At 33.8% G+C, this 23,544-nt stretch overlaps 2 protein-coding genes across 2 annotated transcripts in view; one reads left to right on the top strand and one right to left on the bottom strand.

The window, feature by feature from the left end:
- Positions 1-213: 213 nt before the first annotated feature.
- LOC122404654 (NADH dehydrogenase [ubiquinone] 1 beta subcomplex subunit 5, mitochondrial) lies at positions 214-1,309 on the bottom strand. The gene is made up of 3 exons (XM_043408816.1): positions 1,164-1,309; positions 669-880; positions 214-592 (listed from the first exon to the last, which is right to left on the bottom strand). The coding sequence occupies exons 1-3, from the start codon at positions 1,246-1,248 to the stop codon at positions 356-358; spliced, it is 534 nt and encodes a 177-aa protein (XP_043264751.1). The 5' UTR covers positions 1,249-1,309; the 3' UTR covers positions 214-355.
- Positions 1,310-8,274: 6,965 nt separating this feature from the next.
- LOC122404623 (facilitated trehalose transporter Tret1-like) overlaps positions 8,275-23,544 on the top strand; it is a 30,836-nt gene continuing 15,566 nt past the window's right edge. Inside the window, exons 1-2 of the mRNA XM_043408756.1 lie at positions 8,275-8,463; positions 13,467-13,611. Coding sequence (XP_043264691.1) covers positions 13,592-13,611 — 20 coding nt within the window. The 5' untranslated portion in view covers positions 8,275-8,463; positions 13,467-13,591. The remainder of the gene's footprint in view (positions 8,464-13,466; positions 13,612-23,544) is intronic.

Genomic DNA, 23,544 nt, shown 5'->3' on the forward strand with positions numbered 1-23,544 from the left:
GGATTTATTTCGTTCTACTGAAATCTTTAGAAATTAGAATTTACATGTAATATCAAGCATCGTTGCTTTTTTCTCTACAAGAATATGGAAAAATTAATACATGAACGGTTCACAGAATTAAATGACAGAATTAATGACATCTTATCAGAGTCTAACTGCAGTGATCAACAAATGACTTTGATCTTCGCTAGATCAATGATAAATCAAAGAAAATTTGTAGTATTTGTTTTATTGAACTATTAACTTCTTTTTGCACTGTTACAATCCGTATAGCTTGATTTACACGTTAGACCACTATATATATACATATGTATGCCAATTATATACTGAAAACAGTAATTTTGAAAGTAAGAGGTTACTGCTCGTGTGACTCGATCATTTCTCTATAACGTTTTAAATCTAAAGAGCCTGTACTTCTTCTATAACTATAAGATGGGTAATCCTGACGTTCATCAATATACTGTTTAACTTGAACTTCCAAGTCCTTCATTCTTTTCTTTTCAAAGGCCTGCACACAGACACATATGTATTTCTCATATTCTTGCTGTCGATTCGGAGTAAAATATTTTACCATAAACCTTGTAATAGGCGACTGTAAAAAATATTAAACATTAAATCCAATTTCTTTGTTAATGTACGTGCAATGGATATTTCAGAAATAATCTTACTCTGAAATATTCCCAGGGCTTAGGATCATAGCCTTCTGGTATCGGTTCCAACGTAGCAGGCCCAATAAATACATTAGCGTAAAACATAATTGATAATGCTGGTATGGCACCCAGAAAGAAGTAAAAATGTAACCAGTCCTTGAGTTTTGTCCATTGCCATTCGCTTGGTGTTATCTTCATAGTATGTTCTTCCGACATGCATCGGATAATTCCTGCAAATGAAGAAATAAAATTATTTTATGATTGTGTACCCGTTACTCCTTGACGTTTATGCTATATTAACATTCAAATTCTCGTACGAGTAAGATATTAGCACAACCGGTAGAGTTACACTATGTTCGATATTCGTATATATTTATGATGCAGCAGTAACACAAAATATTTATTTGAATTAGTGTGCAGAAACGTTGCGTAATAAAACACTATCGGTTTTCATCGGCTGCTTTGCCTAAGATAGTTTGTTCCCGCTTCTTCATTTCGGAAATCTGTAATTACCATTTTTTGGCACTACTTTTTCCAATCCATTGGGTTTAAATAACTTTGGGCCACTGAACATCAAAAACCTGCTCAATACCGTCATCCTGCCCTGCAGATAACTCTGTTAAAGTAAACAGTTCAGTTATTACGAGACATAATCACTAACAAGAATATAGAAGACTCGACACATCTCGCGTAGTTTTGCGTTCACAGCAAAACTGTTTTACCGACTCACAATTGTAAGACTGAACGTAGTGCCCCCTATTCACGAACAGCGTTCAATTTAGGAACTAATTTAAAATGGTTGAAATGGGATTTGATAGAGCCACTAGTTATGTACTAAATGTATTTTTTCAGTCTGTTTCGCTAAAACTCTAGAGGCCCATTTCAGGGGCTAAATTATGTGTATGTATGTCTTATTGTGCCAATTATTCGGAATGTTCGATTAACATTTATTCTTTTACTTTCTAGTCTTGACAAACACTCCTTCAAACTGGAACAAAATGTTAAGAAGATCGTGCATCAAATTGCAAGGGAATGATTGTAAGAAGGCTTTAATCTTCGACTTCCGGATGATTTTAACGAGTCATTGGTTATTTGATGGTCAACAATGGTTGGATTATGGTCGTAGATGGTCAACAATGAGGCTAACATCAAGGTCAACGAAATCCAGTGAAGCCCAAGAAAATGCCAAGAGGTAGGACCAATGAAATACATTCACTATTGTAGAAGTTATGATCGTTCGAAAATTGGGCAATTTTTATGGGAGTTTTTCTCACTTTACTGGGTTAAGGAAGAACTTTTCGAACATTCTTAGAATGTATAAACTACGCTTTTTGTCCATCAAACTAATTCAGTGAATAGTTTCTCAACTGACCGCCATCCACGAGAAGAGGGCGCTGAAATCTCCTCCGAATGATGAGGTCGGTATGGTAGTCAGATTGGGCCACGAATGTCCATAAGATGTAAGGTCTACTCGTATATCTCATCTGTGGTGTAAGGTCTACGTCGTCTGTGCTTATGGCAAAGAGTCAATATCCGTTTAACACTTATGAAAGTATCGATATCTGTTTGATATTCATTTGAAATCTCGACAAAAGTATCAGTACTAATTTTAATATTGATATCTTAAAAATATGTGTATCAACACTTACAGTGCCACACAAAAGTTTTTTTTACAGGAAAACGAACTTCATTTTATTGGTGTTTTAATAGTGTTTTCATAAATTCTATATTGTACGTATACATATATACATAATTTCAGTTTCTTGTAAAAGTATACATATTGTATCTGATTCCTGAAAAAAAATAGTTTGCCGATCTCAGTAGCTGTGCTTTAATATGAGTTACTATGGTACGACGGTAAGTACTGTTTTTTTCTACGCCGCGTAAATTTAAATTGTTAACCGAACAGGATACTTTATGAACTTTTCCAATTAACGCTAACAATGTCTAAATACTATTATTTATATTTGTTTAAAAGTATCTTTAGATTGTTCATTATCGTTTAACATCAATTAGTTCTGTGCAACCAACTATTATACCACTTACGGTATAGTGATATTTACATTCCATAATAGTGACTTCACAAACTAGATAATACGAAGAATGGGGAAAAACTGTTTTTCTTCGAACGTCTATTATGTATTTTTGTATCATTATGTAGTTTCAATGATAAAAAATATATTCGCGCACAACTATCGCGTTGCAATGTAATATAAACGTCTTTTAGCGCCAATGAAGTCGGGTCAAGTGAGTAATTGAACTCGGGAAATGATTCTAAATTATAAACACTTGGGAATCCGTATGGTGGCGTACTTAGAAAAAAAAGATAAAAACTAATAGTGGCTTACATGCGTATAATAGTTTTATTAGTTCTAGATTTTGTTTGTAGTGGTAATAGTATTAACACTTTGGCTGTTACGTCATTATGGAACTAGAAAAATTCATTTTCAAGTTGAGATGTTCAGGGAAATAAATTTGGCCAGGCAAGGTTACAAAAATAAGTACTGAAACAAATTTTAGGTTATGTAGCTTACAATGTGTTGGTACGTTAGCTATCATGTTAGCTACTTTAAATATTGTTTAATAAGACATTAAAAAGTGCTGTTATTGCTAGCAGTACATACTATAAATATTGTTAATACTATTGTAGTATCGAAAACGTTATATTTCGAGCGAGTGGATCTAACGGTTGGCGGCGTAAATGACGAGTGTTTGGAACGGTGCGATTGAAAATCGAGAGGACAGGTTATGTTAGGTTATGAGATTTTATGATAAACATGGAGGTTTTGGATGCTTGGTGATGCATGACATGAGTGTATGTTTTAGACTAAAAATACTGTTTTTGTTAACAACTACATTGAGGAGGATCTAAAATTGGTGGTTGAAATGTTTATAGTAATAAACTATGCTTATACACTTTTTATTGGTTTTTTGGAAAACATAATGTCAAGATTAAAAAGTTCACACGTTTTCCATGCACGATGAGTTTTGATAGTCACACGGTGAACACGATATCTGGTAATGGTATAACCAGCTGATCCGCGTGAAACCTTGAAAAGCACAGTGATAACAATTTGTCACCGCTAGCGTCTACCAGTTTCTCGGTGATAAGACGATAGATCGTAGATAACAGTTGTACTGGCCGTGACCAGTTCTCCGTCTCCGTGTTAAATCGTGCGATATAAATGATAAAAGAAACAGCTGAATGCGTGCAATTAATTACTGCTAGTTTACATCATTCGGTTTCGCAATATAGACCAGCGATTAGAAATGAAACCCTAAAAAGGAAAGGAAATTTTCACGGCTAAAATATACAGACGATAATTTGTATTATTTTTATTGCAATTCATTCGTAATTAAGTAGTATTTACAAAAGAATTTTTGTTTAATATTCTTTGATCGCAAGGGTAAATATTTAAAAAATGTAAATTGGAATATTTCACCTCTTTCTGTTTATCACATCATTTGCAAAACGGAGTGCAGTAAATATCATTTAATTATTAGTATGACGGATTTTGATTGATAATTTAATTTGCTAAGAAGCTATCTTTACAAAATTTTTTTTATATACAATATTATTACTTTGTATTTAGTATTGAAAATCTAAACGATTATAATCGTAATTCTTTGTTCTTGATTATCTCGAGGAACAAAAGAATTTTGTTTATTTTTCTTCCCTATCTCATCACCTATCTCGTTCCGTGAACTTATCAAGATTTATTCTTTTCCTGGCAATTAAAATTACAAATAAATATCGTTCTATATCGAAGGAGATTCGACAACTTTTCGTTTGTTAATTTTTTATATTTAACTGTTGTTAAATATTGTTCAGAAGCACTGAAGAACAGTTTTCTTTATTCTTAAAAAAGGGTTTTTGATTTGCGTAAATAACCTAATTTTGGTAAATATTTACTTGATGGGACATGTACTACGATTTTGATGATTTTGAAATACGTTATAGAAAATAAGATTCTGAACAATTTTGTCCTATACATGTAACCACAGCACGGTATCAGTTTCCGAGATATTTGCAAAATTACTTCCGGTCTATCACATTTCATTTTGCCTATACGTACGCGTTATAGCAACGTGTGCGTTAACGTTCGTCCGCTACTTATCTGCTGTTTCTATAAACATCATCGCAGCGGCCGGTGACCAAAATAATATAACGGGTGAACCAAAAACAGAGTGAATTCTACTATCTGTGAACTTCGGTTTGCCTAATGGTGGCTTGAATAATAAATCCATCTAACCCCAATCCATCTGTGGCGTTGCCTCCCATGTTCGCCACCAGAGGGATCGCGCTCTCACAAGCGCTCGACCGACCCCTCATTTGCTATACAGGATGTTCAGTCAACCCTGGGAAAAATTTTAATGAGAGATTCTAGAAGCCAAAATAAGACGAAAATCAAGAATACCAATTTGTTGATGGAGGCTTCGTTAAAAAGTTAATAACAATTAAATTCAACAATTTCAAATCGTTCGGGAAAAATTATTTTCGGCTGCGGGGGTCAATTACAATCATTTTTTATCATTAGACATACCCTCGAAATCCTACCCACTTTTTAGAAACAAATTCGAGAATGTGAAATTTTTCGACGGAAAAAAAAAATTTCAAATCGTTCTGGAAAAATTATTTTCGGCTGCGGGGGTCAATTACAATCATTTTTTATCATTACAATTACCCCCGAAATCCTATCCATTTTCGAGAAAAAAAATCGGGTATGTGTTGAAATTTTTCGGCGAAAAAAGAATTTTTCAAATCGTTCTAAAAAAATTATTTTCGGTTGCGGGGGTCAATTACAATCATTTTTTGTGAATAGACATACCCCCGAAATCCTACCCACCTTTTAGAAAAAGATTCGAGAAGGATGGCCATTTTTTCCCCAAGGATGACCGAACACCTTGTATACGTATTATGTTATAATATAGTCTAAAAGCAATATTAACATAATTTTCTAATTAGGAGAAGGAAAAGGAAAAATTAAAAGTGATAAATAGATGTGAGTATAAGTTTTATTTCTCATTGTTTCAACATTCGTTTTATAAATGTTCCTAAACTACTTCAACAAAGTAACGTATACGCAAAACTAACCTCTTCGTAAATTTAAATTCTAACTTATTTCTTTGTAATATAAATATATACAAAATGTCATGTTAATGTATAAAAACTTGCTATGAATAATGTTAAAAATGTCACTTATGTTACAACTTTACGATTAATATCATTATAAAGGCAGTTCAGCAAGGTTTGGTTAAGCATATAATAAATGTATTTATAATAGCGTAAGAATAACAGTATGTGTTTATTTTTCGTCTCGAAAACTTGGGAAGATCTTCGCTGTTCCAAAATATCCTCGTCGATAATATTGTACTTACAGAGATTCGCCTAACGATTCCACCGAAGAAAACGACCCTGATGAAAATGGGTTAAAGACCGCGAGCCTTTCCCCATCCGTCTTTCAAGTTCTCTCGAGAGGTACGCGTGCACTCCTACTCAGCATCGCGGAGATACACTTATGCAGGATTCATGTATATGGTGCACCATATAACCTCCAACCTCTGTAGCCATTCACGTGATTCGCACGCTTCTGTACGTGTTGCTGTTTTCGTAATACACGCTGTCGTGCACGTGAACCCTTACGGGCTTCTCGATTCCGACATGTATAAATCACACTACGCCTATTCACCAAACTAAAACTGAACAACTGCGAAACTTCGTATACTGGGTGTAAAAATTATTCGTCCAAAATTTTTATTCCATAACGAAGCTGATTGAATATTTTAAACGAACTGAAATTTTTGATCAAATCGAGTTGACAAAATTCTTTAAACAAACAAACACTAACAAAATTAACAAAATGGCAGAAACGAACGGTTAATAAAACTTCGTACAGTTAGTTTCAAATAATTTATTTAGAAACATTATCCAGAATTGTTGCAGTAAATTTTTTAAACAAACTGAAATTTTTGATGAATTCGAGTTGACAAAATTGTTTAAACAAACAAACACTAGAACGATAACATTAAATAAGTAAGAAGAGTATTCGTATCGTTCGTATTAATGAAATTAACAAAATGGCAGAAACGAACGCTAAATTTTGTTGTGTAAATATGTATTATAGAATAATATTTTTTTATACGAGTTTCATTTTTCCAATAAAACGACTTCAAATATTTGTCGAGTATACATGCACGTAGTTTTGAAGGCGTATGATACATTTTTTATTTTAGGAATTATTGTAAATGCCGACCACTTTACCGAATACACAATTCTCTTTTTGCTTTTGTTACGAACGCTTTCTAGTGTATTTTACTGTTTTAATTTGTCAAACGCTAAGCTAACCTTTTCTTATAATTGCCCGACGCTTGTTATTTCTTCGGGATACACAATTAATTTAATGTGACTTCGTAAAAAAGTCGGGCGAGGTTAGGTCAGGAAGGCGTGGTGGTCGAGCTTATTATTCCACTATGACCAATCCCAACCTGGTAAATACTGCGAGAAAGATAAGATCGTAGGACTAATAGAAAAACAATTCGTATCGTCGGGAACGTTTCTAAACATAAACAGTTATTTGTGACAAAATTTGTCAAGTCGAGACATAATCAAATGCCCGTGTACCTGACGAATATTTAAAATCTAAATAAAAAGACTGAAAAGGGAAGAAAAGAAAGTTAGTACTATTGTGTTATTTGTAAAAAGTGTACATAACTGTGTGTGTCGATGATGGAGTGTTTAGGCTAATAATAAGATCAAATTCATATCGATGAGTAAAATATTTAGGTTTGGGCTGAAAGATGTTCGGGGGTCCTCCGCGTTGGTGGCCATTTTGTTTATGAAAGATATGCATCGAACTTCGATCGAGAGTAGTCGCTTATATTTTTCTGTTATCGTAATATTAAACAATATAGTTAATACAGTTAAATTTAATCACACGCCTGTAACCATCCCTGACACCCATATAACTATTTCATTAGCAAAAGGAAAGAATTGTACAGGTTTTATATTGCTATTTACCATAGGTTCAAAAAGTGGAATAAATTAATAAGATTGGGGTATATATTGAGATTATTCATTGTACACTTATAGTCTGCTAAATTGCTAGGAACTTATTAAAGACGACTAAAGAAATCCATATTCAAAAAGTCGCAACTTTGCCCTACTAACCTCCAAAACTATACGTATGCATTGGTTACAACGGTGAACCATAGTCAGATATGATCCATAAAGAAGAAAAAGGTGCAAACTTTGTTGGGACTTTTGGTTAGGATTTCGGCGAAATTCGCCGTGGCGCGCCACGAACACAACAGAATGTTTCTGATCCGATTAATCCGATCCCACGTGACGAGCTGGGAATTACCTAGATGCGGTTGGCAGTTCAATGACTCGGGCCGAAGAAGGATAAAGCACGTCGACCAGACACCCGAGATTAATTTCGTCATACACGATCGTTTGGTGAAACCGGCGGCTGTACAGCTTTCTTTCTATGCGCGTTAACAACCCTTAAATTGGTCGCTTTGTCGCCGGCGACTACCGACACGGGGAACACAGGCGCGTAGCGGAGACCGATCGACCGACGCGACGCACGACGCACCGTTCTTAGGCTTAGTAACGTACCGACCATCGCGCATTGCACGTCGCGACGCGTTCCTAGTCGGACGCACTTCTGCTCCTTTCTGGCGGCGAGGAAAGAGAGAGAGAAGAGGCAAGGAACAACGAACGGACACGAGAGTTTTCGGTTGATTGTTGGATCCGTTTTCATCGGGGTCGTGGGACAGTTCTTCGAGGAACACGGAACAGAGAGGCTCGAAGGTAAGTCGCGTTCGAAAAATTTACTATCGTATTCGCCGGGTAGCGTTGCCGGCATTCGCGAAACCGAAGCTACGAGTTTCGTTCGAAACGACCAGTGCCCTGGACGATAATAGATGATATATATACATATACATGTATACACAGAGCCACGCACACACGATGCCGTTGACTTTTCGTCGATCGATTCTTCTGCCGTGTCTCGATAATTTCCTACGCGAAACTCGACGAACTTTTCGATTCGATTTGTCGATTCAAGGGAACGGATCGTAATTTAAATTCGTCGAACGGGCCACTTTCAAGAACGATCCTTGAGGAGAGCGAAGAAACTCGTAACTTTGTGTAACGTCTCGTGCAGAAATACGATCCGACAACCGTTTCAAAAATAGTGATAGTGACCTATGCCTAGTTCCATTCTACACGTTCGGGATAATACGGTGTTCAAACGGATCGTAGATTTACTAACTCGGCTAATTGTGTACGTTGGATGTCATAAGAGCTTCGACTTTGCTAGTTTAACGTTCGTTGAAAACACTGTAAATGTTTTTGGTTCACTTTCGAGAGTTCACTTGAAACGTGATCCTCTAATTGTTTCCATCAGCGTATTCTATACCGGGTGACGCATCTAAAAGACACCACTTTTATTATGTTTTCTGATTGGGATGATATGGCAAATGTTTCGATTTTAAAAATCAATGTACATGGATGTTTTTCAAATGAAAATACACATTTTCTCCTGTATGTTGTACCTGATGTGTGTAATAATATAAAGTTTAATTCGCCTTTGGATGCGAAAATTTTAAATCGAATATGAAATTTAGTTTCTTCGAGACTGCAGGTATCGATAACAATCAGGGTTTTCACCTTATCGTAATATTAAACCCAGAATGTCATAAACTTCATCCGACAGATTGCAATAATAACCCGGAAATTCTTTTATGCACAATTTTTCATAGATATACAAAAATATCAACTTTTAGTATCGTATATAAGAAAAAATATATTCACGTTATATTAAAATGATATTTTTTTATTGAAAATTGTACGTTCCAACATTCTCTTTTATCTGGTTTCATGAAAAAAAGTAACGAAACTTTTTAGAGTTTATGTTACAATTTAATTTTGTACAAACTTTAGTTTTTAATAACTTTATTCGCAGCCTTTTTGTTTTGTCGTTTCAAACATTTTCCATAAAGACTTGTTCAATATAACTATTATTACTTGGTCTTTTTATATTTAATTCTCAATTTATATTTTTAAAAATTATTTTTAGTATAAATTCTGCCTTCAAATAAAATGTATTATATTTCTAATTGAATTTGGAACTGAGAGGTTTATATTAAAACTTTGCGACTCTGTGGGCAATTCTGGCAACAATGGAAGTCGATCTGCGAGTGTAAATAAACATGTTTAATATCGCGCGACAAAGACATGCTCGAAGTAATGTCCTTTCAAAGGCGATAGATTGGGCGAGACGAACAACGACACGACTACAGCGCCCCCTTGTTGATAGTACTTATTTTAAAAATGATTTCGTATTTCCAAACCAAGGAATATGTAATACAATTAATGTGACGTTGACAACTTTGACAAAAATGAGTGAAAATTAAGTTTCCAAAATTATGAATCGTTCGACTCGAGTAATTTGTAGGTTTTGTGTTGTGTAAAAAAATTGTTTTATATAATTGTAATAATAAACAAGATATTTTATTTCGTTTTTGGAAAATTTGCAAATGTCTAAACGAAATAAAATATCTCTAACTATTACGTTCAGGCTCAGTTTGTAAAAAAATGTATCATTCCATTAAAACGGAAACACTGTTAACAATGTTAACCACCAAATCTTTGAAATATTTCTACCAACGAGATAAACCCTGCAACTTTTAAATAAAAGTTATTTACGTTAACTTTCTCACTTTGTATACCAAAAGTGGTTACAAACTTTTTTCATTTTTTTTTTTTTGCGTTACGTTTAATTTAAACGATTCGAAATTAAGTTGTTTCCATCGATTCTGATTGATTGAGATTTTTTCTGAATCACATATAAAAAATTTTAATTATATCGAATATCCTCTGGGGAAATTAAATGATTGGAAAACAGTCTAACTAATAGAATCGTACGTGGGATGTTTCATGAATGCGTATCATCCTTGCGTAAAGGCCAGCTACTCTGTATCGATCCAGTTTTAGTATAAGGTACTTTCGAAACGAGATTCAAGCAATAAACGTTTCTATTGTTCTCTGAAATTTAAGAATAATTTTGAGTTTACACGAGAGCACTTGTTAAATGAAATTTATAGTAAATTTTGAGCTGCTAATATTCGTTTAAGAAATGACAATAAATATAAAGCAGTGACTAAATTTATTAAGGGGATTTTCTTTGTTTTCTTTGGGGATTTTTTTTTAAATCTGTAGATTGTTTTTGTACATACTGTTCGGCCACCCCTTGGAAAAATTTTAGTGGGAGATTCTAGAGATCAAAATAAGACGAAATTCAAGAATACCAATTTGTTGATGGAGGCTTCGTTAAAAAGTTATTAACAATTAAAGTTAAAAATTTCAAATCGTTCTGGAAAAATTATTATCGGTTGCGGGGGTTAATTACTATCATTTTTGGTGAATACACATACCCCCGAAATCCTCCCCACTTTCGAGAAAAACATTCGAGAATGTGTGAAATTTTTCGACGGAAAAAAAAATTTCAAATCTTTTTGGAAAAATTATTTTCGGTTGCGGGGGCCAATTGCAATCATTTTTGGCGAATAGACATACCCTCGAAATCCTGCGCATTTTCGAGAAAAAAATTCAGTACGGTCGAAACTTTAAGCGTTAATAACTTTTTAACGAAGCCTCCATTAACAAATTGGTATTCTTGATTTTCTTCTTATTTTGGCCTCCAGAATTCCCCATTAAAATTTTTCCCAGATACTTTAGAAACGAACATTTTTTGCCTCTTAACAAAAGTTGTTTTTTTTTTTTATAAACAAAATACGATACAATATTAGTCGCAGAAGTATAATGATAGTTCACAAAGAGCAAATAAGTAATCATATCAGTGAAGACTATTGCGCGTAATGTTCAATTGATTTGTGCTGCCAGCTTTCTACATTTTGTCTCGCGTTGCCCAATGGGAAGTCGATTTTGCCTCACCTCTGACCCAATCTACTACACAATGATTCAGATATAGCCGTTTCGCATTCAAAGGAAAAAGCACGCTTCAATCAGAATTGGGAACATTTATATAGAATAATGTATAACAATTTTAAATTAATTCGTAAAGTAACGTTCATCCACGCTTCGTTCATAAATTAGAATCCATTAACGAATTTTCTTAAACCCACAGCCGGTCGAGGAAATATCAGATCAAAATATAAAATTTGCATTTGTTAGTTAAAATTAAAATATGTCGCGTAAAATATTCAATAAAGCCAACGTGTAGTAATTTATTTGAAAAAGAACAATTAAATTTATATTTCTTGTAAAATCATCGAAAATTTTCATTATTATTTACAGATAAACAGTTATTTATTTTTTATTTGTTATTCGAAATTTACATTCAGATAACAAAATTGTGGCACCAATTCGTGTTTTAACCTATAGAAAGTATAGTAATAATATAATTAAATTAGTATTTATTGTAAAATAGTTTCAGTCCATCGTCGAAATTTTCATTATTATTTACAGATAAACAGTTGCTTATCTTTTATTCGTTATTCGAAATACATATCCAGATAAAAAGTTGCGGCACGAATCGACTTCGTGTTCGAACGTATAGGAAGTCGAATTTGCTAGAACGGGCGAGATTTATCCGTCGATAAGGTAGATGTTTTTTTTGAGAAATCCTGCGCGCGCCTCTTCGAACGAGTTTCAAAACTTACAATGCGACGTGATGCAATCGTTAAATTGATTGCTCATTCTATTCCGTCACGTTTCCAGCGAAGCGTCGATAATACTCGACGACGCTATACTCTCGAGTGTGGATTATCTTGTACCGTTAAATTGATATTAATCGATTAGTGCGATATGTCACGGTACCTTAACACTGATTTAATTCGATGGATCATTCAAGCTCAATATTGACTGACTAATTTACGGTAATTTGCTATTATGTTACACGTGTTGGATCATCGTTCGTATATTAAACCGTCGATTCTTAATTAAATTTTGATGTATCACAGATCAGATACAAGGCTGTCTGAAAACGTTTCGCGTATTTCAGCCAATGTACACGACCTAGGAAACAATCAAATGTGTTTGTCCTTAATTGTAAATCACGTGGCCGGGATCCAGCACGTGAATCTTTTATGTAACCGAGCGCAAAGTCCCTATCGATCGTGAATCATTATCGAACGATTTCGAGAATGGCAACAGGCTTGTTAAGCTCCTTGTCCCTAATGCACATTCAGACTAGAGAAAATGTGGTTGTAACTAGCAAAAAACAGAAGAAAAATAACTAAAAATTACCATAGATTTTTACAAATAACATAATTATTATTATTTATATATCCATAAGTCATTATATTTTTATTTAAATCATACAGAATTTCCACTCGGTAGAGAAACATTTCGTAGCTCAGCAATTTCGTTTTCATTTCTCTGAGGCGTAAAGAGAAACTATAATTTTTACGTTTTATCTCCGAACCAAGTTGCATTATGAAGTCGAATAGTTTTTGCGAACGATCGTTCATCATAGTTAATCGCACCCATGTACTCTAACGCAGTATAGAAAGGTGTCCTGCACGATGACGATCTTAGGAACAAAATTACTCTGCCATTAAGTACGGTATTCCACAGTCGCCTTCGAAACATACGTTCGTGACCACCGCGTGCACTACTCCGTGAATTATGCAAGCCGGAATAATTCTGTCACGTAATGCTCAATTCGCTTTCATTGCATATCTCATGCAATGGTACTATTCGTGTTCCTTTCACGGTCTAACAAACTATGCTGGGAAGAACTGCAACGAGCAACCGAGCAATTATGTTTCCTATATTTTGTTTTACAGACCGTAAGATGATGACGAAGTGCGACAATTTCAGTCTGAGTTGACAAGGGTTCGTTTCAGAAGAGGCTACATAGATCAACGCAGAAACTAAAGCATCGTTGCAGCGAAACGTGTGAGAAGCAATCATGGATCCTTTCTCGTTGAGGTTAGTGTTATTACGGAAAGAAACTTGACGATTTAAACACGAACTAAATTCTTCGTCGAACTTGAAAGGCACAACGAGTTATAATTGCACAATATCAATACCCGCTAATAAGAGGCAATATATCGATCTAGATAACGTAAAACATTACATTAATTTCGGAAGCGTACTCAGCGCCATCTCGTGAAGATCTTTCTTCGACTGCCTTCAGCGGAACGCTTGCTTCTACTCTTCTCTCATTTCCGAAACCGACACCTCTTATCTCTTAAACATACACATTCGTCGCCCAACTGGAACGATCGCCCCAACGTACGTTTACAATTTTAACATTGAAATATAAAAATTGTATTCCCCGAATCAAACTATGCCCACAAAAATAGAGTGATGTTATTGGCTAAACCCACCTTTAAAAAACTATCACAGGTGCGATCCTTGAAATTTTTTAAGAAAGATTTTCGAAAGGTGGTTCCCAGATACTTTTTCCTCTTTTGTCGCGAAAGGTACACCTTGCCGTGAATGTTTTGTGAGGATATCCCTCAGGCATGGATTAAAAGGGGACTAAAGAGGGAGCTATTCATCTTTCAAAGGTCTTTATTTTTTCCAAATATCAAAGCAAGTTTTTGTAAATATTGAATAAAGTATTTTCGACTGGTCAATGTTCTTTCAATTACTCAATCATTTTTTAAATCTTTATTTCAACGGATACTAGTGACTTGCAAATGTCAAAAAAGGGTGTTTTCAAAATAATATTAAAGTCTCTTTATCGTTATTTCCTGTTACAAAAAGGTATAAAGGCTAGTACATGTTCTCTTACATATATTTGGGCATATTTTCCATTTTTTTATTTGTCCTTTCGTACAATGTGAATAAGAAACTTCGTATTTTCTTTTAATTTTGTTCTCGTAATCTCTTTGTGCCCCTTTAGAGGGGGCAACCGGGCGCAAATGATTAAAAATAACGGTTTTCTTTTTAAAAATATCTAACCATCCCTCTGTTCACCGATCTTCTTATCGAATCTCCCAATCGTTCTCCCAAGTCAGAGCCTGAAAAAGCTTAAGCCGGGCACTCGATCAAAGGATCCCATTGGGTGTAACTTGAGTCTTCGTTCGTTGCCTCCGCCTGCATTGTGACCTTTCCGAACGCAAAGCCTATTGTATTACACAATATTCGTCACAATACGGACAGAGAATATTCGACACTAAAAATTGTCTCTTTGTCGTCCATGGGACGTTTCTCTGGCACACCATAGGAATTGCATTCGAGCATTGAATTTAACTAACGATTCGTAACGGCGTTATTATCGAGCCACGATATGTGCAACTATACAACCGGCTATACAGGGTGTTCACGCTCTTATTAGTGAAAACTATTGTACTTGGAAAAAAACGAAAGAGGAAAAAGTTTTATGGTTTTTTATAATCAATAGGGCAGTGATTCTCAATTTTGCATATTTACATTATTTTGCGAGAAATGAACGTGATTTTGTAGGTTATATGAAAGTATGTGTCAAAACATAGAAGATCGAGAATAAAAGAAGTTTGAATATTTCGTAAAATTGTGTTTGTTAGAACTCTGTATTAGTAAAATTACAAAAGATGATACTTTCGTATGACATAAAAAAATATATGAAATTCCATCGAAAAAATTAATGGTCACCTTCATTTCTCGCAAAATAATGTAAATATGCAAAATTGATATACACTGTCCTAATGATTATAAAAAGCTATAAAACTTCTTCTCTCGTTTCTTTTTGATCACAGTAATTTTCGAAAAAAATCGCTGGAGAGCAATAGCGCGAACACCCTGCATAAAGTTCCACGTACCTGTCTCGCTAATGGCTTTAATTATTTATTCTTTATCGAGCTGTAATTTGAGCTAACATTAGATACTGTTGGCTACGCGACCAGACGCGCCATTGTTTCTTGGAAAGTGGTTCTCAAAGCTACGATCCTACACTACGTACGGCTTAGAGAAGAACCATCGTAAACGAAACCACGTGATTGAAAATAGACGAAAGGTCAGGAGGCTATATCCCGAATCGATACAGCACAAAATTTATACGAGTCACGGCAGGCTTGTCGATCGAATTACGTAATTTAGATTTCGATGATTTTTTTATGTCGAAGGAATTGACATCAACAACGTTTTCTCATTTGATGTTGGTCGGTCTTGATTTTGTTTTTTTAACTGTAGGTAGGTCATTGTGTATTGAGATTTTCTGGATATGTTTATTTATCCTATAAGTATGTACAGTATTTTTTTCGTCGAGAAATATTACAAATTGGTGGCTGTTGTAGCTTCGTTGACTTCCACCATTTCAGCCACGATTAAATTTGATACAAAGGGGGAGAAAGTAGCTTAATCAGGAAGGGTAACTTTATAGCAGGAACTAGGTAGAAGTCAAAATGTCGATAAATAAAAATATAGCGAAACTTTAAATTCTGAATTTATAATTTTTAATTTCTTTCTTGTGTTCAGCGGGTTAAACAAAAAATAAAAAACTAGATCTTAAAATATCATGGAAGATGTTTAAAAAAATAAGGTTTTGAGAAAAATGCATTTAAAATTTGAAATTTAAGAACCATTGCTTGTGAAAATTCTGTCTTACACTTGCATATTTTGCAAATCACAAGTGTAGATAGGTTAGAGAACACAGAGGAAAACTTTCAGATGTAACAAGTAATAATAAATATATTAAAAATTGTTGAATCGAAGTAAATGTTTTTGCACGCATATTTTCAAAGTCGACACGCTTTAAGGAAATGCGATAAAACAAAAAGCGATTCTTTTGAAATTCTAGACCGCAACAGCCACTAATACTTAAACACATGATTGGTAACCTAAGAAATATCAATTTCAAATCTAGCCTACTATGCATCGGCGCGATGAAAAATTCAGCGAATGATATTGTCGCAACTACGCGCATTATTGTGATTTCTCGGCTGTCCTTGAAAGCAGAACCTAAGCGAATCTGATCAGAATATTTTGGCGTGATTTTTTCGATCGTACTGTACAATCAAAGTCGGGAGAAAGTTAGTCGTTGGTTGTAACAGCAAGAATGAATTTTAAAAATTCCTAAAACAAAAAGATGGCGTGCAGTAGTGTGCACGTTTGCCAACGTTGGGAAAAGAAATATTTCCAACACGTGCATGTTTGCCAACATGGTTATGAGAAATATTTTTATAGAAAAACAATTATTTTTTTGAGAGAAATGTTTTTCTTCAATTACAAATAACGATTATAAATTTATTTTGTTTTAAAAGAACAATGCTATTTTGAGGGTTGAAGCACGCGTTAACCTAACCTTAAACTTTTAATTGATGAAATTCGTGAAGAGGCCCCAAATGTGACGGGATGATACGTTAACTCATGGCCAAACAAGTTTGTTACCATCTGTTCAATTTTAGGATTAACTTGTAATCTAAGATTACCTTCCGAGTGCTCTGGAACGTCCAAACAATTTTAAATTCAAAAACGTACATTGTTATCTGCGATACGTAACAGAACAAAAACTATCTATTTATAATTTTTCAAAAATTGTATACAATTGCGTTTATTAATAAACTTTGATGAAACAAGAGAATGTAAGGAACGAAGATGCACGTGGCTTTTACGAAAATAGCGACAAAAATGTACAAATTGGCATAGACAGCAATTCCTAACGATAACAGTTTATTCAGAAAACTTATTAATGCAATATTGGTCAAATTTATAAAAAATAATTATTATCAAATTACATAATCTCTGAAATTGTTCGTATTACAAATAATAGAAAGGATTTTAAAAAAATTTCAAGTTACGAGTATTTTGTAAAAATCTGAAAGGTGTTTCAAACAGAAATCGAAATTAAGTAGCCTGTACCAAATTTTTGATAGAAAAATTTAAAAAATTTTTGATATCTTTACCATAACTGAAATGTAAAAATTTGTAGAGCATTGGGAAAAGGTTGTAGGATTAATTGCTGTTTTGTTGAATGAAATTACATTGCAAGAAAGTCGCGAGTGTAGTTTGTAGTATATTAAAGTACCTAATAATTAAAATCGTCTGATCAGCGCGTTACAAAGGCTCGTTAAAGGAGTCGATCGAAACCGGTAGCATTCTTCTGCTATGATATAGGAAATACCACTATACCGGTAGGCGTTCCACTTCTGGGTCAATTTGCAATCCACCAGCGAGTAGGGCAAACACTGTTACTCCGCGATAAGTAACTGTGTATGTAACTGGTGTTCTAATCTAGGATCTTAAAATAAATTAATTTTTTTTAAATTTCAATTTCTGAAAGCGTACATGTCGAACATATTTTTGCCAATGGCAAACATTTTTTAAACACCCCTTAATACGTTGAGTGCCGTGACGGTCACCGGTGACCGCTCTTTTGTCTCGCGAGTTAAAATAGAAAGTTATTTAAAAAATTTTTAAGCAGAGACTTCACCCGTTAAAATACACCCTTTCTTCTAATAAAGTTACAGTCTCAGTCAACAATTTTTCAGTGGAAATTTAGTGATCCTTGTAGACCAGTAAACAAAATTAATTTGTTATGTAACGTGGGTTTTTTTTAAAGGAAGAATTGTAATATTCTAATAAGATTTAAGTATGTGGAATCAGAGATTCTCCATACCTATAAGAGAAAAGGAATCATTAACATAAGGAAAAGTGAGGTTTGTGTTAGCTCAGTGAGTAGGACGATTGGCTAGCAATCTGAAGATCGCAGGTTCGAAACCCCGGCGTCCGGTTCCCCCATTTTTCTTCCTTGACTCCTACAAATGTATTATAAGGATTTTTCGATTTTCATCCATCGTTTGCCACCTGTACGTCGCTAGAAATATTGATGCAGTCAGGTTCTATGGACTTGTATTATGAATCTTCTGAACGAATGATAAATGGGGGTACAGAATACATCAAAAATCTCTGAAATTGAGGAGGGGATAACATTTGTAATTTAATAGAAAACAAAGAAAAAATTCATAGGGATTTCTGAAATTTGAAACTTAACATCAAAAAAATATAATTCACAGAAATTTGAAAGAAATAGATAATTGTGTCAAAGCTCTCGAAGTTTGGAATCCATATAATAAAACCTAACCTTATAAGAAATAAAAAATACAATCTCCGGGGGTTAAACAATTCAAAAATATCAACGTTTTAACGAAAAGCGTTTTGAACTACATTTCAATAAAAAATCAAATAAGTTTTGTAGCAACGATACAATAGCTTTGCCAAAAGAGGGGGGAGGAGGGGGGTTGAACGAGAGGAGGTTTTACCCTGTTTTTCATAAAATTCCATTATATGTTTAAAACATTGCTTTAAATTGTAGTACAAAACTCAATTTTTGACAATACATCGTTTCAATAATTTTAACTGATACGTACGTCTTGCACGCTCATCGTTGAACTTCGAACGATGCGTTATCAAGTACACAATTCTGCGAACCTCTTGTATATTTTAATCGAACAACGTAAAATAAAGTTGTAAACAATTACGACGGAAGCATATTTGTTCCATTGTTAAAAAAAACTTTCATTCAAAAAATTTTTTTTTTTTGTTTGTGGTCACGGAGATAGAAAGAAAAAACTGATCAATAGCAAATAACTTAGAATAGGAACTGCAGATAGGATTCATTTAAATCCAACGAAATTGACTGTGAATCGATAATGTTGGAGAATGATTAATCCAAACGTTAAATTTGCATGAACGTGATACTTGGTGTAAATGGCAACGTTGCACCTACAATTAGATCCCTCGTTAATGTTCGCTAGTGTACGCGGAGTAATTCCCACTAATTTCTGAAATCGCATCCACGAAACGAAAATGAAACTTTTTCGAAAATGTGAAAAACCAAATTTAAAAATAAGGAAGAAGTAACACATAAGGTCCGTAGATGTTTGTTATTAACAAATTCAGGCCTCTCTATTTTAAAGTTGAGCTATCTGAATTATGTGATTTGTAAAAAAACTGCATACATATGCACGATGTTTGATCGATAAATAAGATCCTCGAGAACGTCAGTTCTACGAGTAACGCGGATATAAAAACATTTTAACCTGCATTCGATAACCTCGAATGTTTAGTTTAAACTTGCAAACAGCAAGTTTCCTGTTAGAATTGTTGCATAACAGTGCCATTTATCGTAAGTTTGACTTTTGAATTTTTAACGCTGGAAAAGTTCTGCCTTCTGTACAGTTTTAATTCCTAAAGTTTGAAAGGCTATCGAGAAGTCAGCACTTTTCTATCGAATATTAAATGAAAAAAGGAGTTTCTGTTTCTAACTTCGATTTGTTAATTATTGCTAGACGTAACAAAAAGCTGACCTCTAAGTTGCAATCAAACATGAAAGAGTGCAATAGGGATTCCAATTGTCCGACTAAATTTGTTAAAAATGAAAAACAAATTTTTAAGAAAAATCGACAGGGGGTAGGTGCCTAAATTTTTCAACGAAAAAAAAAAATTTCAAATCGTTCTGGAAAAATTATTTTCGGTTACGGGGGGTCAATTACAATCATATTTGTTGAATAGACATACCCCCGAAATCCAACGCATTTTCGAGAAAAAAATTCCAATAAGTAGGCAACTTTTTCGACAAAATTAAAAAATTTCAAATCACTCTGGAAAAATTATTTTCGGTTGAGGGGGTCGATTACAATTATTTTTGGTGAATAGACATAATCCTGAAATCCTACTCACTTTCGAGAAAAAAATTCCTTATTGCAAATATAATGTGTGGCCAGAGATCTGTGATTATATTCCTTAAAATTAAAATATAGTCCAATTATCCGGCATATAAAATTTTAATGGGATATTTCAGAGACCAAAATAAGACGAAAATCAAGAATACCAATTTGTTGATCGAGGCTTCGTTAAAAAGTTATTAACGTTTAAAGTTGTGCCTGTAAAACGGCAATCTGCGTGCGTGCGATAGTGGAACTTTAAACGTTAATAACTTTATAAGGAAGCCTCAATCAACAAAATAGTATTCTTGATTTTCGTCTTATTTTGGCCTCTAGAATCTCCCATTAAAATTTTTGAATTCAACGGTGGACCCGTTGCAAGGTCGCGTAGAACTAAATATTCGATTTGCAAATTTCTACACAAATGAAAGATGTATGTATTTTACCTGATGTCACATATTTAAATACATATGATTTTATTTTTAAACAATGTTGCTACTTCGATGTACGATGAAAATACTTCAGTTTTGCCCGAGTGTTAAAATGTTTCCGGAGTGCCACGTGCCATTATCATCGAACATGTTTATGCTGCGATTTGCTATTGTTTTATCGGTATGATATCATTTCACGGTGTTGTCGAATTACGTGGTTCGTAACTCGAGTCATTATCCGAGATGCTTTGTGTACGAAAAATTTGTTCGTAAACCGAATTATTCACGATCATAGTGTATACAGTATAACAAAAATATTAAACAAAGGTTACACCAAATATACCAAAAGGTTTACATGAAATTATAAAACACACAAAAGGCGACTGATTAAATATTTATATTATAACAATGTTATTAAAAATATATATTTCATACGTGTAAAATTGGTCTAACTTGTCGACTGACCCGAATATCTTCTCTATTATTGAGATATATTTGTAATATGCATGTATAAAGTATGCAGTGGTATTTTTATGATAATTGGCGCTAAACGCACAATTGCACGCGTGCAACCGAGTCATGAATAAAAATGTTCGAACGTTGTCGTTTAATGTCTTTTTTATCTTATCTCGTCGATTTAATTTGTCGTACTAGCCGCGTCATGTAACGAAGTATCCGTTAAGCACGTGCTCCGGTTTCTTTATTCTCTCGTATCGCGAATTCCATCTAATTGGCGGTAAAATCTAACGCAAACACTGTTTTCTGCGTCGATCGATTTTTAAAAAAATCTTCGCAACCGGAGATGGACGAACGTCTTATCTACAAAAAAATTCCAAACAACGAATGAAAGATAAACACACTTTCACAAATGTCTCGTTAATTGTTTAGTTTAGATTAACAATCAAGAATTTAATGCGTACACTGTACATTAACTTAAATCCTGAAGAATTCGAATAATATCAAATATTGCGTATTTATAAAATAAAAATAATAACAATGGTCGGTATACAGGGTGTTAGGCCAACCGAGGGAAAAATTTTAATAGGAGATTCTAGAGGCCAAAATAAGACGAAAATCAAGAATACCAATTTGTTGATGGAGGCTTCGTTAAAAAGTTATTAACAATTAAATTCAACAATTTCAAATAGTTCTGGAAAACTTATTTTCGGTTGCGGGGGTCAATTACAATCATTTTTTATCATTAGACATACCCTCGAAATCCTACTCACTTTCGAGAAAAAAATTCGAGAAGGTGTGAAATTTTTCGACGGGAAAAAAAAATTTCAAATCGTTTTGGAAAAATTATTTTCGGTTGTGGGGGTCAATTATAATCATTTTTTATGAATAGACATACCCTCGAAATCCTACTCACTTTCGAGAAAAAAATTCGAGAATGTGTGAAATTTTTCGACGAAAAAAAAAAATTCAAATTGTTTTGAAAAAATTATTTTCGGATGCGGGGGTCTATTACAATCATTTTTGGTGAATAGGCATACCCCCGAAATCCTACCCACTTTCGAGAAAAAAATTCCAATATGTAGGCGTTTTTCGATAAAATTAAAAAATTTCAAATCGTTCTTGAAAAATTATTTTCGGTTGCGGGAGTCAATTACAATCATTTTTGGTGGATAGACATACCCCTGAAATCCTGCGCATTTACGAGAAAAAAATTCAGTACGACTGGAACTTCAAACGTTAATAACTTTTTAACGAAGCCTCCATCAACAAATTGATATTTTTGATTTTCGTCGTATTTTGGTCTCTAGAATGCCCCATTAAAATTTTTCCCAGGGGTGGCCTGTATATTCGTATTCCAATTCGACCAAGAAGAGGAAGAAATTGCGAAAATAAACGAAAGATTCAGAGGCGTTGAAAAAATGAAAAATATATTTCTTTTTAATAATCCAAACGTGATTAGAGTGTCTTGAGACACGTTTTGAAAATGGAAAAAAAGAAATTAACACCAGAACGGATATCTTCGATCAGACAGATAGTGTAGTTATAAACTTACTTATCATCGTCATCGAAATCGTCTGCAATTCTTTGTAAATTATAATCCTCGTGATAAACCGGATCTTTCCTAATACCGACTATATTTAATCTCATTTAAACGCCTTGAAAATGCAACTTTTCTTTCAATTCGATTATACCTAATGTTTAAAAAATAAAAGAATTAAAAGTTTTATTGTTTATTACGATCGACATGATAGTGTATACCAATTCCTTATATAGAGCATTATAAACTATAACGTTTTGTCTTTAATCTTTTTTTTAATGTCTCTTATAATTTAAGAGATATTAGCGAACATATGAAAAATCAGAATTTCTTTGAAGGGCTGAAAACACCCCTAGAACTTTTTTTGGGGCAAAATAAAAAATGATAATGTGAACAGATTCACGTGTACTTGATTTGTGCAAAATTTCAAATTTTTTGGAGTGTATCGATTATAGAACTTTTTTCGTAAGAGTTTCAAGGTTATACAAGGTCATATGACTTGACAAGCTGCGTTTAGTTTTCTCTGTACATCATTTTATCTCAAGTGAAGTGTCGTAAACGATAACTTTGATAATACCCCATAATAAGAGTCTAGTAGACGAAGAAAAGTATTTTTCGCCACCACTATCTCGTTTTTCCTTTTCTTTCGAATCGAAACATTGTAATTTGTGTTTCCACAATGTCGCAATAACAAGTATCGCATGCCTAGAATTTGCTAATACATATACATATGTATTTTCTGTTACATAATTCTGTATCTTATACTCAGAATAGTTTTATGTATTTCAAAAAATTCTTCCTTAGATTTTAATAAACTGTTCTGTTTAAAATATCGATTTTTATA

This window comes from Colletes gigas, unplaced genomic scaffold (assembly GCF_013123115.1).
Source record: "Colletes gigas isolate AHSC1104 unplaced genomic scaffold, ASM1312311v1 Colletes_gigas_Sc00003, whole genome shotgun sequence".
Lineage (NCBI taxonomy): Eukaryota > Metazoa > Arthropoda > Insecta > Hymenoptera > Colletidae > Colletes > Colletes gigas.